This window comes from Protopterus annectens, chromosome 6.part1 (genome assembly GCF_019279795.1).
Source record: "Protopterus annectens isolate FY-2018-M chromosome 6.part1, PAN1.0, whole genome shotgun sequence".
In the NCBI taxonomy this organism is placed as follows: Eukaryota; Metazoa; Chordata; order Ceratodontiformes; family Protopteridae; genus Protopterus; species Protopterus annectens.
The window spans coordinates 397525630-397552129 of record NC_056738.1 but is presented as its reverse complement, the minus strand read 5'-3'; the positions used below and the strand labels follow the sequence as shown (position 1 = coordinate 397552129).

General features: G+C 40.7%; 1 protein-coding gene across 1 annotated transcript in view; it reads left to right on the top strand.

The window, feature by feature from the left end:
• The window catches only part of LOC122805298 (girdin-like), a 1431879-nt gene that overhangs the window by 1248545 nt on the left and 156834 nt on the right, over window positions 1-26500 (top strand). The window contains exons 26-27 of the mRNA XM_044075386.1: window positions 141-302; window positions 3440-3717. Coding sequence (XP_043931321.1) covers window positions 141-302; window positions 3440-3717 — 440 coding nt within the window. The remainder of the gene's footprint in view (window positions 1-140; window positions 303-3439; window positions 3718-26500) is intronic.

Genomic DNA, 26500 nt, shown 5'->3' with positions numbered 1-26500 from the left:
GAGCATTTAATTAATGGTGTTGAGTTTTGAATGTCAGAAATGAAGAATATTCATTTTATATTTGCTAAGCTTTTAAGGCTGGAGTTTACAATTAATACAAGTAAGGATATAATTTGTTTTTACTTTTCTTCTTTCTCCAGAATGCTGCACTTCTGGCTGAAAAGCAAGCTCTGAATAACCAACTGAAGCAACTAGAGGTTCAAAATGAAAATCTGTTTTCACAGATCATGGCACTACAGAAACACGCTCTCTCCCTGCAAGAGCAAACAGCTGGTCAGCAGGCCCTCAACAGCAGGCTTCAGGTGAGAAACTCCTTTCAGAAAAATACAGAACAATAAATACTACCTTATATTGTTTTATTACATAGCAAAGAAAAATACAATTTAATTTAATCTTTTCATAAATGTGATATTCTTCAGTGCACATATCATATCAACCTAGTAGCTAGTTAGAACTGTGCTGAAAGACCAGCAGGTTCCTGGGTTGGGCCCGAAGAGTAGCAGGTTCAGCTGTAGTCATGAGAGTCGGGAAGATGATAGCTGTTGCAATACTATGCATGAGACACTTTACACTATGTAACTCAAAATGGAATCATAAACAAAACAATTACGCTCCTCATTTGCATAATACCTTCATATGCAGAGTGAATGTAAGAGTACACTTGGGATCAGGAGCAGGAGATGCACTTGCATTCTCAGAAGGGGGTAGAGGACAGCTGTGTTATTGTCACACAGTATGACCACTCAGGAGATGGGCAATATGCACTGATCACTGCTGGAAGGCATGCTGGAGTAGACATTTTCTCTGAAGGATACAAACTCTGAAACTCAAAAGTATGCCACTATTCAGTGACTTCAGTCCTCCATGACTTGTGTGAAAAATGTGGACTTTATGAGGAACAAGCCAAACACATGAGACAAACATCTGAACGTTCTGTGAAAATTTGGAAAGTTTAGAGACATGGCAAGGTGACCGTAAATATAAGGGACTGTGTGTTACACTGCCCTTCTGACAGAGCTCGTTAAGTGACTAAATGCCTTATGGAATTGAAAGCTGGAAAGCACTTTTTTTTTCTTTTTCACTGTAACTAGTAGCACATGGAGCAGATAACGCTACGATCATAACCCCAAATTATGTGTTCTCGACATGGATGCCAACATTCACCTCTCAAGCTTCACTCTTGAGGTGAACTTCTTGACATCCATGTCTCAAACACATAATAAACAGGTTATGATTCGCAATGCGCTCATAATCCTCCGTTTTGTGGATCACCCCAGCTGTCCAAAAACTGCTCTGCAGTTAAAATTTTATTTCTTGATTTTGTGGTTTAGGTGAAATATTGCAAATTTAAAGCTACAAATATCATGGGTTTCCTTTTCACAAGTGCATATTTATTTTTAAAAATATATATGTATAAGGTATTTTGAAATGGTCAGGTCCAAGTTTATGTTTTCTATTTTACCTGAAAGTCGGTAAAACTGCACATTAAAAGAAAAACAAGTACAGCAATATAGATGAAATATGATACTAGAGACTTATGAGGTGATTCAACATGGCATGAGACAGGTGAAGATGGAGTGAGAGGAAAGGAAGAGGTGGATCAGAAGTTTGTGGTCTCCTTCCATCAAGTAAATGTAAAGGGTTGCATTGCAGATATAACTTTTAATATGCCGTGACATCAGACTGATTCTCAATTTTATAACAGGACATAAATAATGTGTTAAATGTTAATGGAAATTAATTTAAGTTTCAAGAAAATTTGTCATTTTTTTGTAATTAAAAAATGACCATCCAACCTGCAAGCTGTTTATGTATGTATATATGTATGTATGTATGTATTTAAATTTGTAAACCATGGTAAAGCACTGATCCATACTGAGATATTTCAGAGTTAGGCTGGGAGTGAAAAAGAAACACGCCAATAAAAAACATGCAGTACACAAACATAAAATAGGTTACATTATATATTACAAAAATGCATGCGGCATACGCCATTATCATTTGGTCTTGAATATGGCTTTAAGCAAAAGGCTCTTGATCATAACAGATCAATGTTCTGTGTCATAGGAGGGGAAGAAAAATGGTACCAGGCCATTCACAACAACCTTTCCTCATGAGTTCCATCCCAATACCCCATACCTCTCTCTCTCTCTCTCTCACACACACACACACACACACACACACACACACACACACACACACACACACACACACACACACACACACACACACACACACACACACTGTTAGAGGTACATTATGGAATATGTGGAAATTATCATCTTCCAGTCACTGTAACACTCATGTTACCTTTGCTTTAATTTCAAGCTTTTTTTTAATTTGTAAAATATGATTTTCATCACATATTTAGCAATTAGTTCTTTCTGCATTCTGATAACTTTTTTCAGAATCCTAAACTGAGTAACTTATATGGATAAGAAGTTTTAAAAGCAAGTATGTTATGGCACTAAAATGTTCCAGAAACACACTTTGACAACAACTGTATGCACTTTTCTGTGTGTGTACGTGCACACACACAGACATGCACACATGCACACAATGCATCCACACATACGCACGCACACACACACACACACACACACACACACACACACACACACACACACACTCACACACACACACTCACACACACACACACACACACACACACACACACACACACACACACACACACACACACACACACACAATTACTTCATGGTACTGAGGCTGTATAAGAAATTCTTTGAACTGGTAATAAAACGAAGTGTAGGAGATACTTGCTTTCTATTAAAATGTGACAACACTGAAATATTTTTAAAAAGTGGATGCCCATTTGTGAGGCTGAACGTCTGAACTAATGCTAATCTTTGAGAGTCTGTGCTCTAAAAGTTTTGGATGCTCATTTTTCTGATAAAGAGATAGGAGGTTCACAAAGAAGGCAAAGTAAAATCACCTTCTGCACTGATAATTGTGTGTTGACGGGGAAAAGGGGAGCTGATTCTGGCTTTGAGCTGATAGTTTTTAATATTTTCTCTGGCTGTACAATCTCAGTAATCTCCATAATCTGAATAAAATTCTGCTCATTAGGTTACAACAGATTTAGGGGTTGATTATACTAATAAGGTAATCGAAGGTACCTTGAGAGAAATTATTTTAATATAGTATGTTTATATGTTTGTTTTGTAGTATAAATAAGAGTGAGTCTTTTTATTAAGATCTGTACCTCATAGGTTACTGAATGGCTAGATTATTTGCTTTCTGTATCTCACCAACGGTCACATTACCTGACTTGTTGTAATCAAATCAGTTGTCATGATGAAAATACATGATCTAATTTTGTCTAAAAGATGTTTTAGTAATATTGTAATCACTTGCTACTGAAATAAAGAACTAATGTTTATCTCAATAATTAAGCTGTTAGGTTTCTTAACATTAGGTGGAAAATTCTAACTTCAGTTCCCAGAATGCAGCACTGATGGCTCAGTCTATGCAGGCACAGACTAAACAGGCAAGTGTCGAGGGAGAAAATAAGGCTTTGTTGAAAGAAAAGGAAGAGATGAAGAGTATGTACGAGTCACTTTTCAAAGATCATGAGAAACTAATCCTGCTACATGAGCGCCAGGAGGTGGAGTTTGAGGCAACAATCGATAAACATGGCAAGCTGAAAGGAATGCTGAGGAACCTAGAACAGCAACACAAGGAGCTGGAAGGAAGGTAATAGTAGGTCACACATTACTTACTAATGCAATTATCTTCATGATCTAAAAGGCAATCTATGGTTCGGGACTGTTGTCAAAGGGTTTGGGATCCTTGTGTAACTAAACCTTCCCAATTCAGTCCTATTTACAGGTTTTGAGCTAGAGGTATAAGAACCATCTGGAAACCCAGATCATTGAAAGTTACACTTGTGAGGCAGATCTCACATGTACTTAATTTCACAGGGGGGTGGGATCTTGCACAAAACAGCTTATATTGATAACACCACCAGTTGGCTAGGACTCCATTTACCTGCTACTGAATATACCTTACATGATCTGCTAGCATTCAGAAGTACAGTTCACAGTGTCCAAAATACAGAAAGTGTTTTATTTCACTATCCTTTCTTTCTCTTCCCATCTCACTTTTTTGTCAGTGAATGAACAGAACATTAACTGCTGTTGTAACTCTTCCCACCATGAACAATGAAGGCAATGGGAATAATAGTGAATTTACTGCAAAAATAGTACAACAGTTACAAGCATTTTCTATTATCAACACTGTAAATGTAAACTCACATGACTGCTTCAGTTAATTCCCTTTATAATCAGTGTATTTTGGCCAAATGGTAGATATAAAATCAGTGCTTTGTCTGAAACTTTTCATAACGACCAGTACAATAATATATTTCTTAGATGTAGGTACATAAATAACTGAAATTAATTTGCATGTTTTTCTTCATAAGCACAAATAGAATTAGCTGTTGTTGTCCACAAAATTCTGCTTTAAAACTTAATATTTTACCCGACATTTACCCTTCCTATCTCATAAAAGAAGCATTTGTATCATTATGCCTTTCTATCTTGGAGGCTTTTTAAATTGACATGAGTTCTGTATAGCTGTATAACACAGCATCTAATGTTCTACCACAAAAATATACAACCCTTTCAGAGTAACTATATAATTATTATGTCAGATAGTAACCTCTCTAACTACAAAGGATTCAGCAGATGACATCTACTTATAAATCATTCATTGCCACAACAGAAATATAAATTCCCAGTACATCTTCATTTAGTTGGGGTAAAGCCTTCCCTTCCACTTAAAATTATATCAGCACTTATATCGGTAACAGCTGGAAATGTGTAATCTTTGTACATTGTTTGAATCATTTGGAAAAGAAAATTCTAATTTCCTTGAACTTCCACTAGGCCTTTCTGTCAGGAGGCTATTTTTCCTTGATAGGCCCTGTTCGTGAAACTGCAATAAGTACACACAAGTGGTCGCAACTCCTGACTCGAGTTCCTGTAACTGCACAGTGCTGTCACAAAAACGTGGTGCGGTCTTCATTCCTTTATTTGGCACTATTAACTAAGTTTAACTTCCAAGGCAGCAGTCATGCTGTCACAGTCTCTCTACTGCACAATAAACAAAACAAATACTGGAGTGCAGCAAATCTTTTTTGCAGCATCCTCACCTCTGTGATAAGCTATGAATGATACCACCCAACCAACTGCTTACTATTTCCCATCTTCACAAGACATGCCTCACCTGTGCCCCAGGCATTTTTGAATGCCAAACAATATTCTGAATGTCTCCTCAGGAAAACTTTTCACATCTCCTTTCTTTGGAAACACACATCCTCAGTCTTGTTAGTTATGTATTAAAGTTGTGAGAGCTTGTGGTCCCTTGAGGTATTAAGAAGTCACTACTTCAAGAAGCTATACATTCATATATCTGCATCTATATCTACTATATATAGAGCAAGACAAGGGAGTAGTACAAGTCACTATACCCCAGCACTTGTTTGAGTCATTGCATGCAGTATAGTTTCCATTGGATAGAGACATTTCTTAATAATGACATTGACGTTGGCACTAAAACTTAATATCAGATTACCAGTAACACTCAAACCCTTGTAAAGGTCCTCTATGGCAGCAAATGGCTATTAATTGTACATAGATTTTTTTTTATTATTGCTACCAAGGTAGAATATTGATCACTTATCAGCATTAAATAGTACATAGTTATTAACAGACCAAATCTACTGGTGATCCATAACCTTATGTAAGTTATGTTGATTTATAGTACCATACCTGCTACCGTAAATCCATCAGCAAATTTACCAACCTCCTCTACATGTTGCATGTTAAGCTAAGTGAACATAAAAATGTTAAAAATGGACCCAAAACTGATCCTTAGGGTACTTTCTTTGAATCAAACTAGGCATAAACATATTATCCATTGTTTTAACATGTCTTCTTTACTAGAACATCTCTGAATTATTTTCCTAAGAAAATGAAGCTATTTTGTTTTTAAGTAGTAGCTTATCCATGATACATATTTATTAATCACATTCTCTTGTTTTGCCAACAATGATGAATAGATTGGAGTTCCATTCTTGGGTACCAGTCCCACCCACCAAGCTCTGCAAGGGCATGGTGAATGTGAGAGTGTTATGATCTAAAGGCTGATGTCTCTGCATGGTGAATGTGAGAGTGTTATGAGCTAAAGGCTGATGTCTCTGCATGGTGAATGTGAGAGTGTTATGATCTAAAGGCTGATGTCTCTTAGTCTTCTGACTAGAAGATTAAGCACTTTATTTTTTGTTGGTGTAATATAGGTGTTTTATGCTGTGGGTAAGTGCATGTGGTGCTTACTGGTGGGTTTGCTGTGAGAGGGAAGCCTCCATGTTTAATAAATTCTTAACACTCCTCACATGTAGAATTATCATGAGGCAGCAACAAATGGTTTTCCGTAAGCAAGAGGTACTTGTTACACTGCTTCAAAATACCAGGAGCTAGCAGGCTGGCTACAGAAGGGGCAATAGCTTACTGAGATTGCACTCCTTATGGAGTTGATCACAGAAAAAGACAACATATGGGAATCACCAAGATTGGAGGTGGCAGGGCAACATTTTGTTTTTGTAGGGGATAGGTCCCCAGTCTGTACTGTATACAGAGAGAATGGAAGGGGGGCAAAATGGGAAACAAGGTATGAAAGTAATGTAGAACAATAAATAGGGGCAGATAGACACACGCTGAACAGTAAAAATGATGCAATAGATGTGCACAAACTAGGATGGGGAGGCATGCAATAGAATTAAACCAATAGAAGACAGGCAAATGGTGATGGGGAGGGTTGGGCAACACACACCAGCTATGGGAAATGACAGAAGAGGAAGGAGCACACATGGCTGGGAAAAGGATAAGTAACAAGCAACAGCATGTTATCCGGTGCTAGAATCTAGTGGGACTAGTTGATGGATCAGAGTGACAGAGTGGTATGAGCCACAACCTCCCTTGGTGGCCTGATGAAGGACAGATCACTTACATGAATATGTTGTCTGCTCCGGGAGGCTCTCCATCTTATCCATACACCTGCCTACTGTTTTGTCTGCCACATCTCCTCCACCACCATTACCATCTGTGCCAAATGTGACTGGGTCAGTTTAGTCAGTGGTGTTGGGCTATGTGCAAGTAAAGGGTTAGGAGTCCCCCTTTGACACAGCACTTCCAGCCTCATTGTTCTCATATTCCTCAAGAATAGCTTCACTGGGGTGGGCCATGGTTGTGGTGCCTGCTGAGCAAATCTGTCATCTAGCCCTACAGTAAGGTGGCATGACCAGAGGTGTCCATATAGCGGGGCCATCAGACAGTCAGCACCTGCATGTATAACATTCCATCCCATCTCATTATAGGTAACCATGACAACCCTCCTCTGCTGGAAGACATGCCATGAGTAGACTCTATTTGGGCCATGGTTCGATAGTCACACACACACCATACCTGCTAGGGGGATCTAAGTCTAGTAAAGCAAGTAATCAGAATAGCCACTGGCTCCACTCATGTACTGCCCCACCACATCACAGAAAGAGAATGTTCCTGATACACAGTACCCATGACTTCCAGACCCCCCCATCTCCAACCCTGTGATATGCTGCCCTGCCACCAATTATGTGTAGAAAGCCATATGCTGTTGTGCCCTTAGCCATCTAGATACATGATGACTGTGACCTACACCATCCTACCTCCAGTAAGGTACATGTGGAATACCTTATGTACGTTGCATCTCAAGCATGCATTGACTAGCATAGCTTGGTATTAACACTGCACCATGCCTGTTCTGTGTGACATCGCATTGCCACTGAAGACCAATTACTGCTTCACTTGCACTGCTGTTTACTGCACCCATCCCTGTCTGGCAGTGGTTATGCAGTTGCCAGCTAATACTTTTCCACTATATTTCTGTTGGACAATGGTGTTGATGCAATTTCCTTGCTGGCTGTGTGCCTGCATGTTCTGACTACATCAGCAGTCTGGGAATACCCAGTCTGTCTCCTAACCAACATAGTGTCTAGAATGCAATAGGACAGGAACATCCTGAAAGCTGTGGCAATGTCATAACTGAGTGGCCTCCAGACATGTCAAGGCACAGAAGCTGTCTTTGGGTAGGTCAAACGCACACTGTACAGTGTTGTTGGTTTGTGCATGTGCAGTGTTATACTGGAGTTTGGCCGTATTATAAGCATTCCATACAGGTAGCATTAGCCAGGGCTTCATTGAAGCAGTATAAACATGCGGGTGGGGGTGGTGAGAAGTAATAAACTTGGACACACTATAAATGTAGGCATTTACATTAGTGTTAACTGAAATGCCTGAACTTACTAACTAGATGGCCTATGGTGCGATGCTATGCAGGAAATTATGCTATAGCTGAGTTGTGGGCCTTACATGAGATTCAAGCAAACTGCCTGCATGCTGTGAAGATATGTTGAGTATGATGCCAGTCACATCACACACTACCAAACTGCTCATGGAATGAACACCCTTCCTTTTCACAACATTTTTATGACCGTGTGTCAGGTGGGACTTTTATTGCTACAGCTGTATGTGTGCAGTCTATGGCACCCACTACTTCAAGGAGGGAAGGAATGTTGTAGAGGACACACATGGTGTTATTTCCTGTGTGGTATAGAAATAAATAAATAAAGTCTGATACAGGTTAGCCCCAAAAAATGGAAAATAAACAAACAAAAATCCTTCAAACATTAGGGTACTGGAAGGATTAAAGTACACCTAAGCAAACTGCAGACAATTCATCAGACAACTATCAAAGTGATGCTCATAATTTTAACAACATCAACTGGCAATCAGTGTTCAGATTCAATTACCATAAATGAGGTGTACAGATTATCAGAAAATTAACACACAAATACCTTATCAATGCTTTAAGGGACATTACTTTAAATCAGCTTAAAAAGATGTGTGTTAATTCTATCCAGGATGAGACAAGTATGTAAAATCTTTTCAAATTTGTTCAAGTTAAACAGCATTTAAAATGTGGATTCTTGTTTTTTCTTTCTAGTTAAGTATGTTTGCTCATAAATCCTAATGTTTAATGCTCTAAAATTATAGCCAGCATAAAAAGCCAAACATGGTGTGCATCCTGCTGTATAAATTACACTTTTGAATTGCAATGAAACTAAGCTGGTGGCTAATAAATTCCTTCAGTGCTCTCACAACAAAAATATGGATGATTTACATTGCACTTACACTGTTTACATTCATTGCATGTGCAAAGACCCCTCGGCCATTACTGATTTATATATGTGACACCTTGATTTCAACCAGTGTTTTAATATTTCAGTTTCTTTTGTCAGTGAACACTGGCCTGGGCACAACCACCTGGCTGATATATGGGATCTCTAACAAAAGTCTCCAGTTATCTCTTCTTTTGTTGTTGATGGGGAATCTAAACTAAAAGTCAAGGCAAAGGAGAAAGACTTTGATGCATTGGCTGCAGTAGATAAATCCTGACTGAAAACAGATTCATCCATACACAACGGCTTGTATATGGTAGTTCTACCTTCCTGCACTTCTCTTAGCTTTATCACGTGGAGCTGAGGCATAATCTCTAATTTAACATATTTTTTATCTATAAGATCTTTTAAATTCCTTTTCAAACTATCATTTACTACACATAAACTTCTTCTTATCATCTGACATATGGATGCTGGCCAGTAAAATAAATATATGAGTTCCTGCTGTCTTTCTTCCTGTGAATCATAGCTTTAAATCATCTTTTCAGCAATTTTTCTTTGCTATAATAAGATCTCAACTGAATCAAATCATTTATTCTGCTTAACTGCTTGGTGAACTTGCATGACCTAACCAAACCAGCATCCTGGGGTTACTACCTGTCTCATCACCAGCATACCATGTAGCATGCGACATGCTAGGAACATCTTGTAAGTTGTGTTGGGGTCATACTGGAGTGCCCCCAGACATTTCAAAGCATCAGAAGTGAGCTTTGAGCAGATCAAACATAGGTTGCACAATATTGTGAATCTGAGCATGTGTGCTGTTATTCTGGTGTTCAACCCATCTGTATGTGTTCTGTACAGGCACCATAAGCTAGGGCTTCAGGGGGTATCCTGCATCACCTACAATAGAGCATAAAAGGGGGGATGGTGGGTTAATACATCTGCAGATACTGCAAATGTAGCTATATATATATATTAATGTTAGCTAAAATATTTACACTTACCAACCAGGCAGTGCTATAGAATACTACTGCCCATAAGAATCTGAGATATACGCTCAATTGTGTGCCATATATATAGGGTTAACACCTTTTCAAATGCCCAAAGTAGGACAGTTTTTGTAGAAATGTCTGATTTTGCAGGACAAGTCATACCCATGACCAGTACAAAGGACAGGGTTTTACTTTTTTTGCCAAAATTAAAGCTTATTCTTGTAGCATTTGTGTTGCTTATGCTAATTCATGTAACATTTAGATATTTCATACTCAAAAATAACTGTTTTATGCAATGATTAAAGAAAACTTAGGAAATGTTTTTGTCCTAAAATCTCAGGACATTTGCCATTTCTTTGATTTTTTTGCAGGACACAGCTGCCCAAAGAGGGACTGTCCCTCGCAAAGTGGGACAGGTGGTAACCCTACATATATGTGACTCATGCAAACTGCCCGGTGGGTGGTGTGTTGTGCTGGTTATGATCCCATGTGCATCACACACTACCTGGCTATTCGGAGAATCTTAACTCTTCCTGTTTACAAACCATTGTGAGTGTGGACCAGGTGGGGCCTTTATTGTTACATGAGTGCAGTCTATGGCACCCAGTACATCAGGGAGTTGGGCAATGTCATAGAATGCAAACATGATGTTACTTCTTATGTGGTGTGCCAGGAAACTGTATATTCTTCACAGTTTCCCTACTGGAATGTCAGCACCCCAAATGCTGAGTGCCAAAAGGTCGAAAAAAAAGAATGAAATTGCAGGAGAACAGTGAATCTCAAACATCACTCTTCTAATTTAAATTTCTTTTTTGCTACTGTGTAAGACTGTCACACCTCCAGACTTGCATATACTAACAAAGAGATCACCCTACCTCAGCGAAAAGGAAATATCCAGAGAAATGGCCATCTTTGACTTTTATGTAGGTCTGTTATTTTGGCCATTTAGTGCCCATGTTTTGGGACTCACTCTAGGGGATCCCAACATTTCTAATGGGCACCTATATAAGAATTATCTCAAGGAACATTTTGAGTATTCTAGAAGCAGAGGCCTGTAAAATATGCAACATGTCCCTGATAGTGTCTGAAAGGTTCCTGTAGCTAATACATACCTTGGTCTCCACATGTCTCTAAATGTCAGGTGTTCCTATGGATTCTGTGTGCGTAGAATACATGTCAGCCAAGGCCCGCACAATGTCCCTGCTGTAAATAATAAATCATCTCCTAACTTTCTAAAGGGTAGTATGTTATCTGCTGACAGTAACTTTTCCTTCAGTGATATCTGCCACCTTATGCATATGGTGCTTAGCAGTTGTGCTAATTTATTTATTTGTTTGTTTGTTTATTTATTTACTGACATTTGACTACTGGGAAAGTCTGAATGGGTAGAAGCCCATTTTCAGTGGAGGTCCAGGGCAAAAAGCTCAAATTATTACAAAACATTTTAAGAACAGTAATGTTACAATCTTCAAAAATAAAACAAAAACATTTACAGTTTAAATATTTATAGCAAATTCGACATCATATAAAAACATTGGTTAAGGATCGATACAAGGTGTATGATAATTTTTTCTGTCTTTATTTAGAGAAGTTGTAGCACTTCGTAGAGAAATTAAATAAGTTAGTGTAATACAAACAGGAATTGCAATATGAAATAAGGGAAAACAGGCTTATGGTATATTTAGAGAGACAGTCAGAGAAGAGAATTAGATAACAATAAAGAAGTAAGTGAAGAAGGGAGAGTAAGGAGGTATAACAAATGAAAATATACTTGTTCACATTTATGTATGTAGGTTATCCTGGTTTTGAGCAAGAACAGAGCCAGATTTTACATAGGAAGTCTTTCAGAGTGGTTTTGAAAGATGGGAGGGTGGCTATAGACCTAGATACAGGTAAGGAGTTCCAGTCCTTAGCAACCTTGTACAAGTATAGACAATGCCCAGCAGATTTGCTAGGTTTAAAGACAGACAGGAGTTTTTGGTCACTAGATTGCAATGACTGACTGGGAACATAGTTATGTGGAATGCTTTTTAGTGCTGTACAGGCAGATGGGCGCTGGATAATTTTGTAGGTGGTAAGAAGTCATGTATATGTTAGTTGATGTGGCATTACTAACCAAGTTAGGCTTTTCGGTGCTATACAGTGGTGGGTTCTTTAATGGTTATGTGCTGCAGATTTAGCAACTTTGTTATAGCATTGTTCAAGTCTGAATTTTTGTGAAGCCTGGAGGTTAGTAAGGATGGGAGCGCCATAAAGAAGAGCAGGGAGGAGGTAAGTAGTGGCAAGTCTAGTTTTAGTTGCATCGGTAAGAAAGATTTTGGCTCTGTAAAGCATCCCTAGTTTTTGATGAGTTTTTTCATTTGTAATTTTGTATATGCAGGTTGAATGTAAGATTATCATCAACTATCACCTCTAAAAGTTTGCTATAAGTGACTTCAGTGGTTGTATTATCAAGACAGAGGACTTTATATTTAGTTCTTTCATGAGAGAGGGATTTAGGTAAAATAGTAGTTTGATCTCTTTTGGGGTGAACATGAGTTGTGAGTTATGAAGCCATGTTTCAGTGGCTGCTAAAGCTTTCTGAGTAATTTTTTGAGGTAAACCATGTTGTCAGATGTGCAAATGAGAGTGGAATCATCTGCATATTGTATTAGGGTGACCTGTTGTGTGGAAGTATAAAGAGTGTTGGTGAAAATGTTAAAGAGGAGGGGACCAAGAATAGAGCCTTGTGGTACACCAGTAGAAAGAGCGTAGAGTGCCATTTTACTGACTGATATCTATTGGACAGGTAGCTTTTCAATCACAGAAGGGTGGGCTGAGAGAGACCTGGTGAGGACATTTGATGAAGACGTGTGCTGTGACAAACTGTGTTGAAGGCTTTAGACAAGTCTAGAAATAATGAAGATACCAATTTGTCATTATCTCTAGCTTTATTGACAGTATCTATATAGGTTAGAAGAGCAGTGCTAGTATTAATGGGAAGGACATAAGCCATGTTTTGTTGGGGATAGCAGTTCTTCCTGCAGGAGATAGTCTAGAAATTGTTTTTGAATACATTTTTCAAGTATTTTGACAAGAGGAGATAAACTTGCTCTAGGTCTAAAGTTATTCATGTCTGTTGAATTTCCTCCTTAAGCCCCAGTATATGGGGTATAAAGATGAAGATATGAGTGCGGATCCTCAGACTATCTCTATGTCATATATTTATGCATTACTGACATTGTTACTTGTACCATTCACACTAACTGCAACGCTGATATTTTTGGCATACTTTTCCCTTTAGCTTCCCCTCATATATGACCATGAACTACCACATAGGTGATAGCCTACTTAACACCAAAAGTGTGATAAGAGACCTTGGGACACAGGTGGACAGTAGTCTCTCCTTTGATAATCACATCACCACAGTAGTCAGAAAATCCTTCTACATGGCACACCTCATCACAAAAGGTTTCTCATCCAGGAAAAAAGAGGTCATTGTTCCCCTCTACTCATCACTCATTAGACCCATTATAGAATACAGTGCCCCTTTTGGTATGCACCTCACAAGACATCTGCAACAACTAAAAAGGCCACAGAAATACCTCACAAAGAGGATTACTGGCCTCAAACAGATGCCCTACGCAGACCGTCTCAAAAAACTCCAGCTTTACTCCATCGCATATCGCCTACTCAGAGGCGATCTTTGCCTAACATACAAAGCTATGTCAAACCCAGAGCTGTTGGACATGCTCCCCTTAAAGAAATCCCAATCCCTCTGAGCTACACACTCTGAGGACCTATACCTTGTCACCACAATAAACAGAACATGCTGGAGGGATAGATTCCTGTCCCAGAGACTTCCCATACTCTGGAACAAACTACCTATCTATATCAAACAAAGCTCCTCATTAGCACTCTTCAAGAAAAATCTTGATGATTGGATGGGAGATAGGAAATGTGCCCTGGGGATCACTTCTGTGGCTCTGCTTGACAGGGGCACAGGAAAATAATTTTCTTTGGTAGCAAAAGCCAGGGTATCATTTGGCTAGGCTTATATAGGCCCTAGGGCCAATAGCCTAGTACCTACCTATGAACCTATGTCTCCATCCATCTGCATAGCAATAGGACATCATTTCCCTACCCAATTTCATTTGCATCTCATTATGTTGCCATTTGCATAACTTCTGTTGTGAATTTGCCAGTGTGCAAATGGCCATTTCCTGCACATGCTCAAGCTGCATACTTAACAACTAGTTTAACCTGAAATAAATATCTTGCGAGGACCACTATTTTCTTAAGGTTTAGGAGCTGAACATCTAGTACCTCCAGTATCCTTTATGTTTAGTATCAGATATTTTGTCCCTATTAGCTGCACACAAGCTACCCAGGTTCCATCACCACAGATTGCAATAGAGGGCTGCACTACCACCAAGGTGCATACACCTGGCACAAGTGAGACGTGTGCCTGTGGCCTATGCCAGTATACTTCCAAGACATTCCCAGTCATGGGCGTAACCCTTGGCATCAATCAGAAGATGTATTAAACAGTTATCCAAGTACAGATGACCTCTAATCACACCCTGACAAAGATGATGAATGAACTGCATGACACACAGGAGAAAGTGCAAGCAGTTCAGGAAGTGTGGGATATTCTACAATGCATCCAGAGTGATATGCCATATAAAGACCTGAAGCAAACATGGTAACAACTACTTCAGGCATGAGGATGCAGAAAAATGTATGACAGAAGAATGATATGTGTGTTGCACAGTCATACACTGGGCATGCACAAATTGTCCACACCATTCCAGAGACAGTTTCACTGTCCACACTGTCCACAGCTGCTTCCACTCCTGTGTAAGGACACTCTCTATAGTCATGGCCAACATTGTACTATGTCCATCATGGATACATCCCCACCAGGGAAGACACTAAGATCGGGGAGGTTCATCTTGACAGAGCACAGGGGACAGAGCAGAGCATCAGACTCTCCTGCAGCCTTACCATAACAACATCTACCTGTGGCTATTCACTGTGTTATGGATGCCAACATTTGACAGCTATATCACAATAGGCCACTGGGGGTGCATTCCTGTGCACACTCCCATTGTGGCACACAATCCCCTCTACAGATACTTATAGTCCTGACACTGCAGGTTTACACAGTGCACATGGGCAGCACTCCATCTCTATCACTAGAAGAGGTGATCCTTGAGTCTTTCAACCTGCTAACTGTGTGTTTGGCTACCATATCCACCATCCACGACCCTTCCACATATATTAACTTTGTTGATCCTTGCCACTGTGCCCCATTCTTCCCTGCCCACCCCTCTGGCCTGCATAAGTATGGTAATGTGTGAAGCACAACATGGCCTGACAAATGCAATGTACTGCATGTCATGGTTCTGTTACTGCATGCATTGCTTTTATTCTGAATTGTCCTTATCATGGCCAATAATTGTGGTGTGGATACTGCTTCTTTGCTATTACCAAGATATACTGCACCCACCTCAGGGTAATATGGGGTACTGCTGTATCTAGTTTGTCTGCTGACTCCTCAGCCATCTAATCTTTTGCTGCTGCCCCAGGTATGTCTGAAGCTGCTATATTGTCCCCATGTTATAAATGCTGTCATAGCATTATATTGTGGAGCATGGCAAAGACCACAGATATCTTGATATAGATATTGATAGCATACTGCAATGTGCCACAAAATGTGTCCAAGCAGCAAAAGTGGTTTTCAGAATTCTGAATACATGTTTTGCAACATTATGTATGTGAAACACTGTATTGGTCGCCATCATCTCTGCCATGGTCTGATAGCTAAAGATCAGGGTCTAGTAGCTTGCATTATATGTAGGACACAACAGTGGAGACCATTATGAGTGGACCACTACCTATATTCATGGTACCACCATACTGAGAGCTCATTTGGTGACAGTGTGTACCCCTACCAACTAGATGATCCTGTGTAAAGTCACTCCATACAAAATGGTGGTATAGGTTACATGTGTGCCATGTGTATGAGTCATTGGCCTTGCCTGGATGACACAGACATATTGCATAAAATAACCAATGCACTGCACCCTACCTGCTAATTAATGTAGTAAAAAACCTTGTAGCTGATACGGAGCAGATGGAGTCTTGATAGCAATGTGGGTGCAGCCTATGGCCCTTAGAGCCTCAGGATAAATGAGGCATGTCAAAGTATGTCTGCTTACCAAATAATCTCCTCCACATACTATAGCATCACGTTATGGAACTGGTCTATGATCTCCAAAGCCGATGAAAAAAACTCCAAATGTGTCCCATGGGAAATGCAGACATGTTCCCATAGCAAGAATGTTAATATTACACAAACCTTTGTGTCCACTAGTGTAGGTAGTTCACTCACCCCTCTTGGTGCCATATGAGAGTGGGACATGTCTGCCACCTCCCATATGATGTCTCTGTCCGTACAGTTAATAGTGGCTGACAGTGTAGTACACAGGGAACAGTAACATGTAGTATTGCACACAATAGCTCTGAAGGTGCCACTAATACATGCTGTCCTACTGTTAAGCTAACATTATGTTTCTGAATCACTGTTCTGTATTTGAGTTTGTCATTTGCATACATGATAGTGCTTGTTAGCATATCAACATTTATTTACATGTCATTATCCTGTCACTAGCAAATGATGCATATTGAGCTATTTCTCAAGTAGTGCAGTCTCACTACATATATGTCTGAATCACCCTTTACCTTTATTGTTGCCACTCACCTTGCTATTTCACATAACATGATGCACTATTTGCTTCTAAATACTGTCTATGCTTTAACCTTGTAAATATCCAATGTATACCAAATGTTTTAAATCATTGTTTAATGTTTGAACTCACTGTATGCAAAATCATCGTCATCATCTTCTTTCGGCTGTTCCCGTAAGGGGTCGCCACAGCAGATCACCTGTTTCCATTTCTTCCTGTCCTCTGCATCTTGCTCTGTCACACCAACCACCTGCATGTCCTCTCTCACCACATCCATAAACCTTATCTTAGGCCTTCCTCTTTTCCTATTACCTGGTAGCTTCATCCTTAGCATCTTTTTCCCAATATACTCAGCATCCCTGCTCAGCACATGTCCAAACCAATGTAATCGTGCCTCTCTGGCTTTGTCTCCAAACCTTTCAACCTGGGCTGACCCTCTAATATACTTATTCCTAATCCTGTCCACCCTCGTCACACCCAGTGCAAATCTTAACATCTTTAATTCTGCCACATCCAGCTCATACTCCTGCCTTTTTGTCAATGCCACTGTCTCTAACCCATATAACATAGCTAGTCTCACTACCCTCTTGTAGACCTTCCCTTTCACTCTTACAGGTACTCGTCTGTCACAAATCACTCCTGACACTCTTCTCCATCCACTCCATCCTGCTTGTACTCTCTTCTTCACCTCTCTTTCACACTCACCGTTACACTGAACTATTGACCCCAAGTATTTAAACTCAACCACCTTCACCACCTCTACTCCTTGCATCCTCACCATTCCTCTATCCTCCCGTCATTCACACACATATATTCTGTCTTAGTCCTGCTGACCTTCATTCCTCTTCTCTCTAGAGCATATCTCCATCTCTCCAGGGTCTCCTCCACCTGTTCCCTACTCTCACTACAGATCACAATGTCATCTGCAAACATCATAGTCCACGGGGACTCCTGTCTGATCTCGTCTGTCAACCTGTCCATCACCATTGCAAATAAGAAAGGGCTCAGAGCTGATCCTTGATGTAACCCCACCTCCACCTTAAACGCATCTGTCACTCCCACCGCAGATCTCACTGCTGTCACACTACCCTTGTACATATCCTGTACCACTCTTACATACTTTTCTGACACTCCTGACTTCCTCATACAATGCCAGAACTCCTCTCTAGGCACCCTGTCATATGTTTTCTCTAAGTCTACAAAAACACAATGCAACTCCTTCCGACATTCTCTGTACTTCTCCATCAACACTCTCAGAGCAAAGATCACATCTGTAGTGCTCTTTCCTGGCATGAAACCATACTGCTGATCACTAATCATCACATCCCTTCTTAACCTTGCTTCCACTACTCTTTCCCATAACTTCATGCTGTGACTGATCAATTTTATCCCTCTGTAGTTACTACAGTTCTGCACATCACCCTTATTCTTAAAAATCGGTGTCAAAACACTTTTTCTCCATTCCTCAGGCATCCTCTCACTTTCCAAGATTTCATTAAACAATCTGGTTAAAAACTCCACTGCCATTTCATCTAAACACCTCCATGCTTCCACAGGTATTTCATCTGGACCAACAGCCTTTCCATTCTTCATTCTCTTCATAGCTATCCTTACTTCCTCCTTGCTAAGACATTGTACTTCATGATTTACTATCCCTACATCATCCAACCTTCTCTCCCTCTCATTCTCTTCATTCGTCAACCCCTCAAAGTACTCTTTCCATCTCCTCAACACACTCTCCTCGCTTGTGAGTATGTTTCCCTCATTATCCTTTATCACCTTTACCTGCTGCACATCTTTCCTAGTTTGGTCCTTCTGTCTAGCCAATTGGTACAGGTCCTTTTCTCCATCCTTAGTGTCCAACCTTTCATACAACTCTTCATATGCCTTATCCTTAGCCTTTGCTACCTCTCTCTTTGCCATGCACCTCATCTCCTTATACTCCTGTCAACTTTCTTCATCTCTCTGACAATCCCACTTCTTCTTTGCCAACCTCTTTCTCTGTATACTCTCCTGTACTTCCTCATTCCACCACCATGTCTCCTTGTCATCCTTCCTCTGTCCAGATGTGATACCAAGCACCTTTCTAGCCGTCTCCCTTACTAGCTCTGCTGTAGTTACCCAGCTATTTGGTAACTCTTCACTGCCACCCAGTGCCTGCCTTAACTCATCCCTGAACTCCACCTCACAATTACCCTTTTTCAATTTCCACCACTTGATCCTTGGTGCTGCCCTCACACTCCTCCTCCTCTTCTTGATAACCAACGTCATCCTACAAACCACTATCCTATGCTGCCTAACGACACTTTCTCCGGTCACCACTTTACAGTCTCCAATATCCTTCAAACTGGCCCTCCTACATAAGATATAATCCACCTGTGTGCATCTTCCTCCACTCTTGTATGTCACCCTATGCTCCTCCCTCTTGTTAAAATACGTATTCACCACAGCCATGTCCATCCTTTTTGCAAAATCCACCACCATCTGACCTTCTGCATTCCTTTGTTTAACACCATACCTACCCATCGCTTCCTCATCCCCTCTGTTCCCTTCACCAACATGCCCATTGAAATCTGCTCCAATCACTACTCTCTCACCCTTGGGTACAGTCATCACCACTTCATCCAATTCACTCCAAAATGTTTCTTTCTCATCCATTGCACACCCAACTTTTGGAGCATATGCACTAACATCATTCATCATTACACCATCAATTTCCAGCTTCATAAACATTACTCTATCCTACACTCTTTTCACCTCCAAAACACTCTCAGCATACTGTTCCTTCAGAATAACTCCTACACCATTTCTCCTCCCATCCACACCATGATAAAACAATTTGAACCCACCTCCGATACACCTAGCCTTACACCCCTTCCATCTGGTCTCTTGCACACACAATATACCAACCTTCCTTCTGTCCATCATATCAGCTAGCTCTCTCCCTATACCAGTCATACTGCCAACATTCAAAGTTCCGACCCTCACTACCACAGTCCTAGCCTTTCTCCTCTCCTTCTGCCTTTGGCCAACAGTAGCACAATTTCTGCCAGCACCCTGTAGACTAACAGTACTGGTAGCGGTCGTTGTTAACCCAGGCCTCGGCCGATCTGGTATAAAAAATTTTCTTGGTGACTGCATGAAATGTTTTGTTGAAGTTTTACGCCGGATGCCCTTCCTGGCGCAACCCTCCCCATTTATCTGGGCTTGGGACCAGCACAAAGAAATGCACTGGCTTGTGCATCCCCAGTGGCTGGGGTACTGTATGCAAAATAAATAACTTAATTGTGTCTCCAATATGTGCCTAAATTAATGAATGTGCTCACTCATATGTCTCATATCCATGGATTTGTACTACAAAGGCATTTACTTCTCTGAAGTCAAGGCCAATGTCAGTGGTCTCTGGCTGATTAAATCTGCAGATAATTGCAAATTAAGAGCTGTCATTGAATCCAGCACTGACACAAATGGTCTCCAGGAGGGGCTGACACAGACAAACAACTGGTGTCAGAGCCATGGACTAAAACTAAATGGCAAGAAATGCATAATAGTATCCTTCAGGAAGTCATCCATCCTTGGTAACTCATATTGACAACACACTCATTAGAGTTGACCCAGTTGTCAGGGACTTAGGGGCACACATAGATAGTAATCTAGCCTTTGACCATCACATGTCTACAGTGGTGAGGAAATCATTCTATGTTGCACAACTTATAAACAAAGGTATGGCATCTAAGCACAAGAAAGTAATTGTTCCACTGTATTCAGCATTCATCAGACCTGTCATTGAGTACAGTGCCCTCTTTGGTATGTACCTAAACAGGCATATCCAACAACTGGAATGTCCACAGAGGTTCCTCATGAAAAGAGTACATGGCTTAAGTAAAATGTCCTATGCAGGCCACCTCAAGACTCTATCTCTATATTCTGTCTCCTACAGGCTTTAGAGGGGAGATATATGCCTGACATTCAAGGCATTATCAGACCCCACTCTGATGGACCTCCTGTATATCCACAAAGCAGCAGCACCAAAATTACCCATTCTAAAGCCTTAAACCTTGCCTGTGATATAAATAGGACCTGCTGGATAGACAGGTATGTATCCCAGATATTACCCTGTCTCTGAAACAGGTTCCACATTCATGTGAAGCAGAGTTCCTCCCTAACCCAATTCAAGTGCAACTTGGACACTTGGATGGGGAACAAGAAATTCATCCCTGGTTTGGCACCTATGTCTCTAATGGACACAGGCAACCTGTAAATGGTTCATCTCCCAGCCCTAGCTTGTAAATATTTAATCTCCCAAGCACCTACTTACATTTATCAATGATATCAGAACTTGTTAGAGATTTGGGATCCATGGTTAGGCTTAAAAAGGCCCTTGTGGTCATTAGTCTGGTAAACACCAATGAAGCTATAAATCTATGAACTTTTCCTTCTGAGTTGGACCTGAAATTGGGTCACATAGATCAGTTCTACCATAGTTAACAAATATAAATAAACAAACATGCAAACAAAGATGCAAATCAATAAATAGATGTATAAATAAATAATTCTCATTCACATTAAAATAAATATACTTTGTGGAATTGTTTCTTGCTGTTTGGTTTATTTTTATATGTTTTGTTGGATTTATTTATTTAATAAGGATTTTTCAGGAAATACAAGCTCATTAGCTACTGTCAGTGTGACTGGATGTTGCACATCTTTTCTTAAATATAGTCTACATTAGCCATGTCTAATATTGGTATTAGGTATCAGAACTGCAGTTGGCTCATCTGGTGCCTGGTGTTGCTCACCTGGCACCCCTCAGCACTAAGAAAAGGAGTAAAAAAAGGACTGTTCTCCAGTTTGGTGCTCCTCCCTTCTCCCCTAAGAAGAAGTACTAGGTCCTATATGTCCCACCTTAATATTTGGGAGCAAGATACAATAAGAAAAAAAATGGAGCTGCCAATCATGACACCTAGCACCTTACACCTGGGGTAGCTGCTCTTTTTTCCCTACCTTAGCTATACTTGTGTTAGGTGTGAGATGATAAACCTCATTGGAAACTAAACATCAAAGTGGAAACAGCACAAAGACGGGCATGACATACGCCCAAAACACTATGGCAACCCATCATAGAGCTGTCTCAGCAAGAAGCTATAATAACATCAATAACATGCAGTGTACTGGAGAGTGCAATGATTCACAAGTAACCTGTCTCACAGTTTTTAAACAGGGTGGATTTTCACAGCTTGTGTAAGAAATTAGTAATAGTTTGTAGTATAGTGAATAGGGCTGCAGCAATGAATTGTAAGTCTTTTTTGAAATTTAGGCCACTAAGATAATGTTTTGGGTGGTGCTGTGGTGCAGTGGTTAGCAATGTTGCTTCACAGCAAATGGTTCTCTGGTTCAATTCTCGGCTGGCATGATTTTTGTGCAGAGTCTGCATGTCCTCTCTGTGTTCACATGGGTTTCCTCCAGGTGCTCCGGTTTCATCCCGCATTCCAAAGACATGCAGCAGGTGGATTAGACTCTCTAAATTAACCCTAGGTGTGAGTGTGACATCCACCCTCTGAGGGTTGGGAGCTGGGATTGCAACCTGACCCCATAAAAAACATAAGTCTATATCACATTATTGAAATTCCAAAATATCAAACACCATAAGCTCGACCTTGGAATCTCGAAATATGATATACTCGAATGCACAGAACAGCAAATTTTTTCCAAGGGAAAAAATTTGCTGTTCCGAGAAAACACACACACAGCACAAGCACACCAAAATACATAATCCACACGTACACACTTCACAGAACCCTACACTAAACCATACATACACTACTAGCTATCCAGTTACCTTAACCCAACCCTAACCCTAAGGTCCATAACTAATGCACACTCACCTTACCCGCTCCCTATCCCTAAGGCCCCTAACTAATGCACATTCACCTTACCCGCTCCCTAACCCTAAGGTCCCTAACTATCGCACACTCACCTTACCCATTCCCTAACCCTAAGGCCCCTAACTATCGCACACTCACCTTACCTGCTCCCTAAACCTAAGGTCCCTAACTATCACACACTCAGCTTACCCGTTCCCTAACCCTAAGGTCCCTAACTATCACACACTCATCTTACCCGTTCCCTATCCCTAAGATCCCTATCACACACTCACCTTACCTCGGTCCGTTCGCACACTTACCTTATCCCAGTCCGTTGCCTTTGCACCACAGTCGAGGAAATAGCAAAGCCGCAGAAACGGCCCACTGAATACTTTCCCTAGGAAAATATTCGGTGTTCTGCAGCTTCGCTATTTCAAGCGTTCACTGAATAGGGGTTGATATTAGAACATTCGATGTTTTAACACTTCGATGTTCTAATATAGACCCAAAAAACATAACCACTATAGAAACAACAAGTGCGTGGTGAGTACTCATTGCCCAATGGGACAAATGAAACTGAGAGAGAGAAGACAATGGCTTGACATGCAGGGTTTATACTGTATAGCAATGCATTCATCTTACTTTTTGTTGTATTTCACATTGTTAGGAAATATTTCCCAGTCAGGCTTGTAGGAAATAATTATTTTAAAGAAGAAGAACATCTGATCATTTGAAATATTTATCCAAATAAGTAGACTGGTCTTTCTCAGATCTTTTCAGCCATAACTCAGGACCCAAGAGTTGGATATGTATATCTCTTTTACGTCTGTGTGTGTATGTATATATATATATATATATATATATATATATATATATATATATATATATATATATATGTATACATATATATATATATATATATGTGTGTATATATATATATATATATATATATATATATATAGTGCAGCTGTGTAAGAACTTACCATAACAGTAGATGTCCTGCTGATCACTGTTGTAGGATTCCTGACAAATGGGTTGTCAACTCTGACATTCAGTTGGGGTGCCAGAGCTTTACCTAGGTCATACGTCCAATGTGTGACCTCAGCTCGTATGCATTGGGGTATAAAGCCGGACATATGAGTATGGATCCTCAAACTATCTCCAAGCCAGTGGCCTGAAGACTACTGAGAGAGAAGACTGGTCTGCTAGGAGGAGTGTAGCTCAAATTGGTAAGAGAACGCCCCTATACAGATGTAAGAGAACAAAGGCTGGAGAAAAATCAACTGAAGATGGAGGTGAGATAGAGAGCAGGGGATGGAGGGTGGGATGGAATACTGCAACCGTGATCAGTAGACCATCTACAGTTATGGCAAGTTATTACACAACTCTGCTATGCCCTGACTGAAAGCACTGTTGTAGTATTCCTGACATGTGAGTGATTTCCATAGCTGAAAGAAGTAATGGTGGTTGGCTATTGAACAGAAGAGTTGTCCAGTAGCCTGGACAGGACTGGCCTAGAAAAGGCTGCCCTGGACGTGGAGAAGGTGTCGATTTTGTAGTGTTTGGCAATGTGTGTTCAAAGGACCAATTAGCTGCCTCTAAAATAGACTTGGAATCTACTGCCTTGTGGAAGGCCCCTGAGGAAGCAATTGCCCTAGTGGAATGAGCATTAGGACAGAAAGGTAGAATCTTGTTATAGTGCGAGTAGCAGAAAGAGATAGCCATAGAAATCCAGTATGCAACAATTTGTTTGGAGACTGGCTGACCCAGCTTAGAGGCCATAAAAGATACAAAAAGCTGGTCAGTCTTTATGAAGGATTTAGTTTTGTCCAGGTCAAATCTGGGTTGTCTGTGAATGTCTCGAGAATGTCAATACTTCCCTTCTTGTTTTGGGGATTGGAAAAGAAGGTGGAGCAACAAATAGCTGGATTGAGAAACAGCTAGTTAACTACCTTAGACATGAAGGATGGGTTAGCCCTGAGAGTCATCCTATCTTTATGAAAAATAAGAAAAGGGGAAATGGCCTTGGGAGTATGTAGCTCAGAAATTCTCCTGCATAGGTGAGGGCCAAGTGGAAGATGTTTCTCTAAGTACAGAATTTCAAAGAAGCGAAAGACACTGACTCAAAGGAAGGCAGATTAAGCTTATCTAGTCAAAATTAAGGGTTTCCTTGGGGAGTTAAGGTGCAGAGCTCCTTTGAGGAAAAGCTTGACCTTTGGCCTAGTCATAATTGGGGGGGCTAAGAGGGATGCAAGCATTAATAGCAGACAAATGAGCTTTTATGGAACAGTAGGCCAAGCCTGATCAAGGAACTTCACAGAGGTATTGCAGAATCATAGGGACCTGCACTAAGAGTGGATCCTGACTCTGTTTATAGAACTGCTTCTCCTTTTAGTGGGTCTCCTAGCCTCTTGTAGGACTTGTATAACATCTTCAGAGAAAAGATGTCTTCAAAGGATGAAAATCCTATTATCCATAGGGTTAAGCTGACAGATGGAAGATTTGGGTAGAGAAGCAATCCCTTTTGTTGAGTTATAAGGTTCAGCTGTAGAGGACTTTTCCTGTAATTTCCCTTTACTAGGTGAAAAGGCAGGGGGGATTCAATGTTGCCTCGGCCAAAATGGAGCCAGTAGGAGGAGTTTGGGTGTCTCTCTTTGTGCTTTAGGAAGGATCTTTGGAAGAAGGGGCAGAGAAAGAAAGGCATATAGGAACTTCCCTGTCCAAGGCATCTGTCTTCCAGGCTGTGGGACAACGGTCTGTGGTGCAGAACAGAGGAGCTGATGGATGCTTGATGAAGCAAAGAGGTCTATCTGAGGGGTGCCCCCACTGAAGTGTGATATTGTGGAAGACCTGTCTGTTCAAGGTCCACTTGTGGGGGTCCTCCAGGAGTGACTTAAGCAGTCTGCTAATACCATTGTCCTGAAAAGGGATGCATCAGGCTTGGGGCGTGATGTTCATTTGTGTTGCTAAACTCCATGTTTCCTGTGCCAACCTGCATAGTTGGTAAAGCCTGGTGCCTCCCTGCTTGCTTAAGTACCACATGATAGTAGTGTTATCTGTGAACACTTGGAGGGGTCCTGGGGTCCTGGCTTCTAAATGTTTATGAAAATCTGAAGGTCTTGTAGAAGAGTCCTCATTTCTTTTAGGTTGATGTATTGTTTCTTTAAACGGGATTGCTGTTTTCCATGCACTTGGTAAGATCATGTCCAGGCTCCCCATACCTCATCTGAGCCATCTATGTGGACCTGTTAAAGAGGAAGAGGATGTGAGAAAGGTAATCTTGGATTGAGAATGACCTGCACCTACCACCAAGTTAGCTCCTTCTTGATACAAGGGAGGAGGAGGGTCAGAGTCTCTTTAGGGGTGGCACTGCTGGGAACACAGATTTCAGATACCACTAGATTTTCTTCTTGTGTAGTGTATCCAGAGGAACCAGAGGAATGAAGGCTGACATGAATCCCAAAGTCCTTACCATCTCCCTTGTAGTGTAATGGGATGCAGAAGAAAGGTCTTGGAAGAATTTGGACATACTGAGAACCTTTTTTTCTGGGGAAGGAAGGCATGCATTTTCTTTGTGTCCAGTCTACATCCCAGAAATACCAGGTCCTGTGTAGGGACCATTTGTGATTTTTACTTTTTTTGTAGTTTATTGTGAAACCCATACCTGTC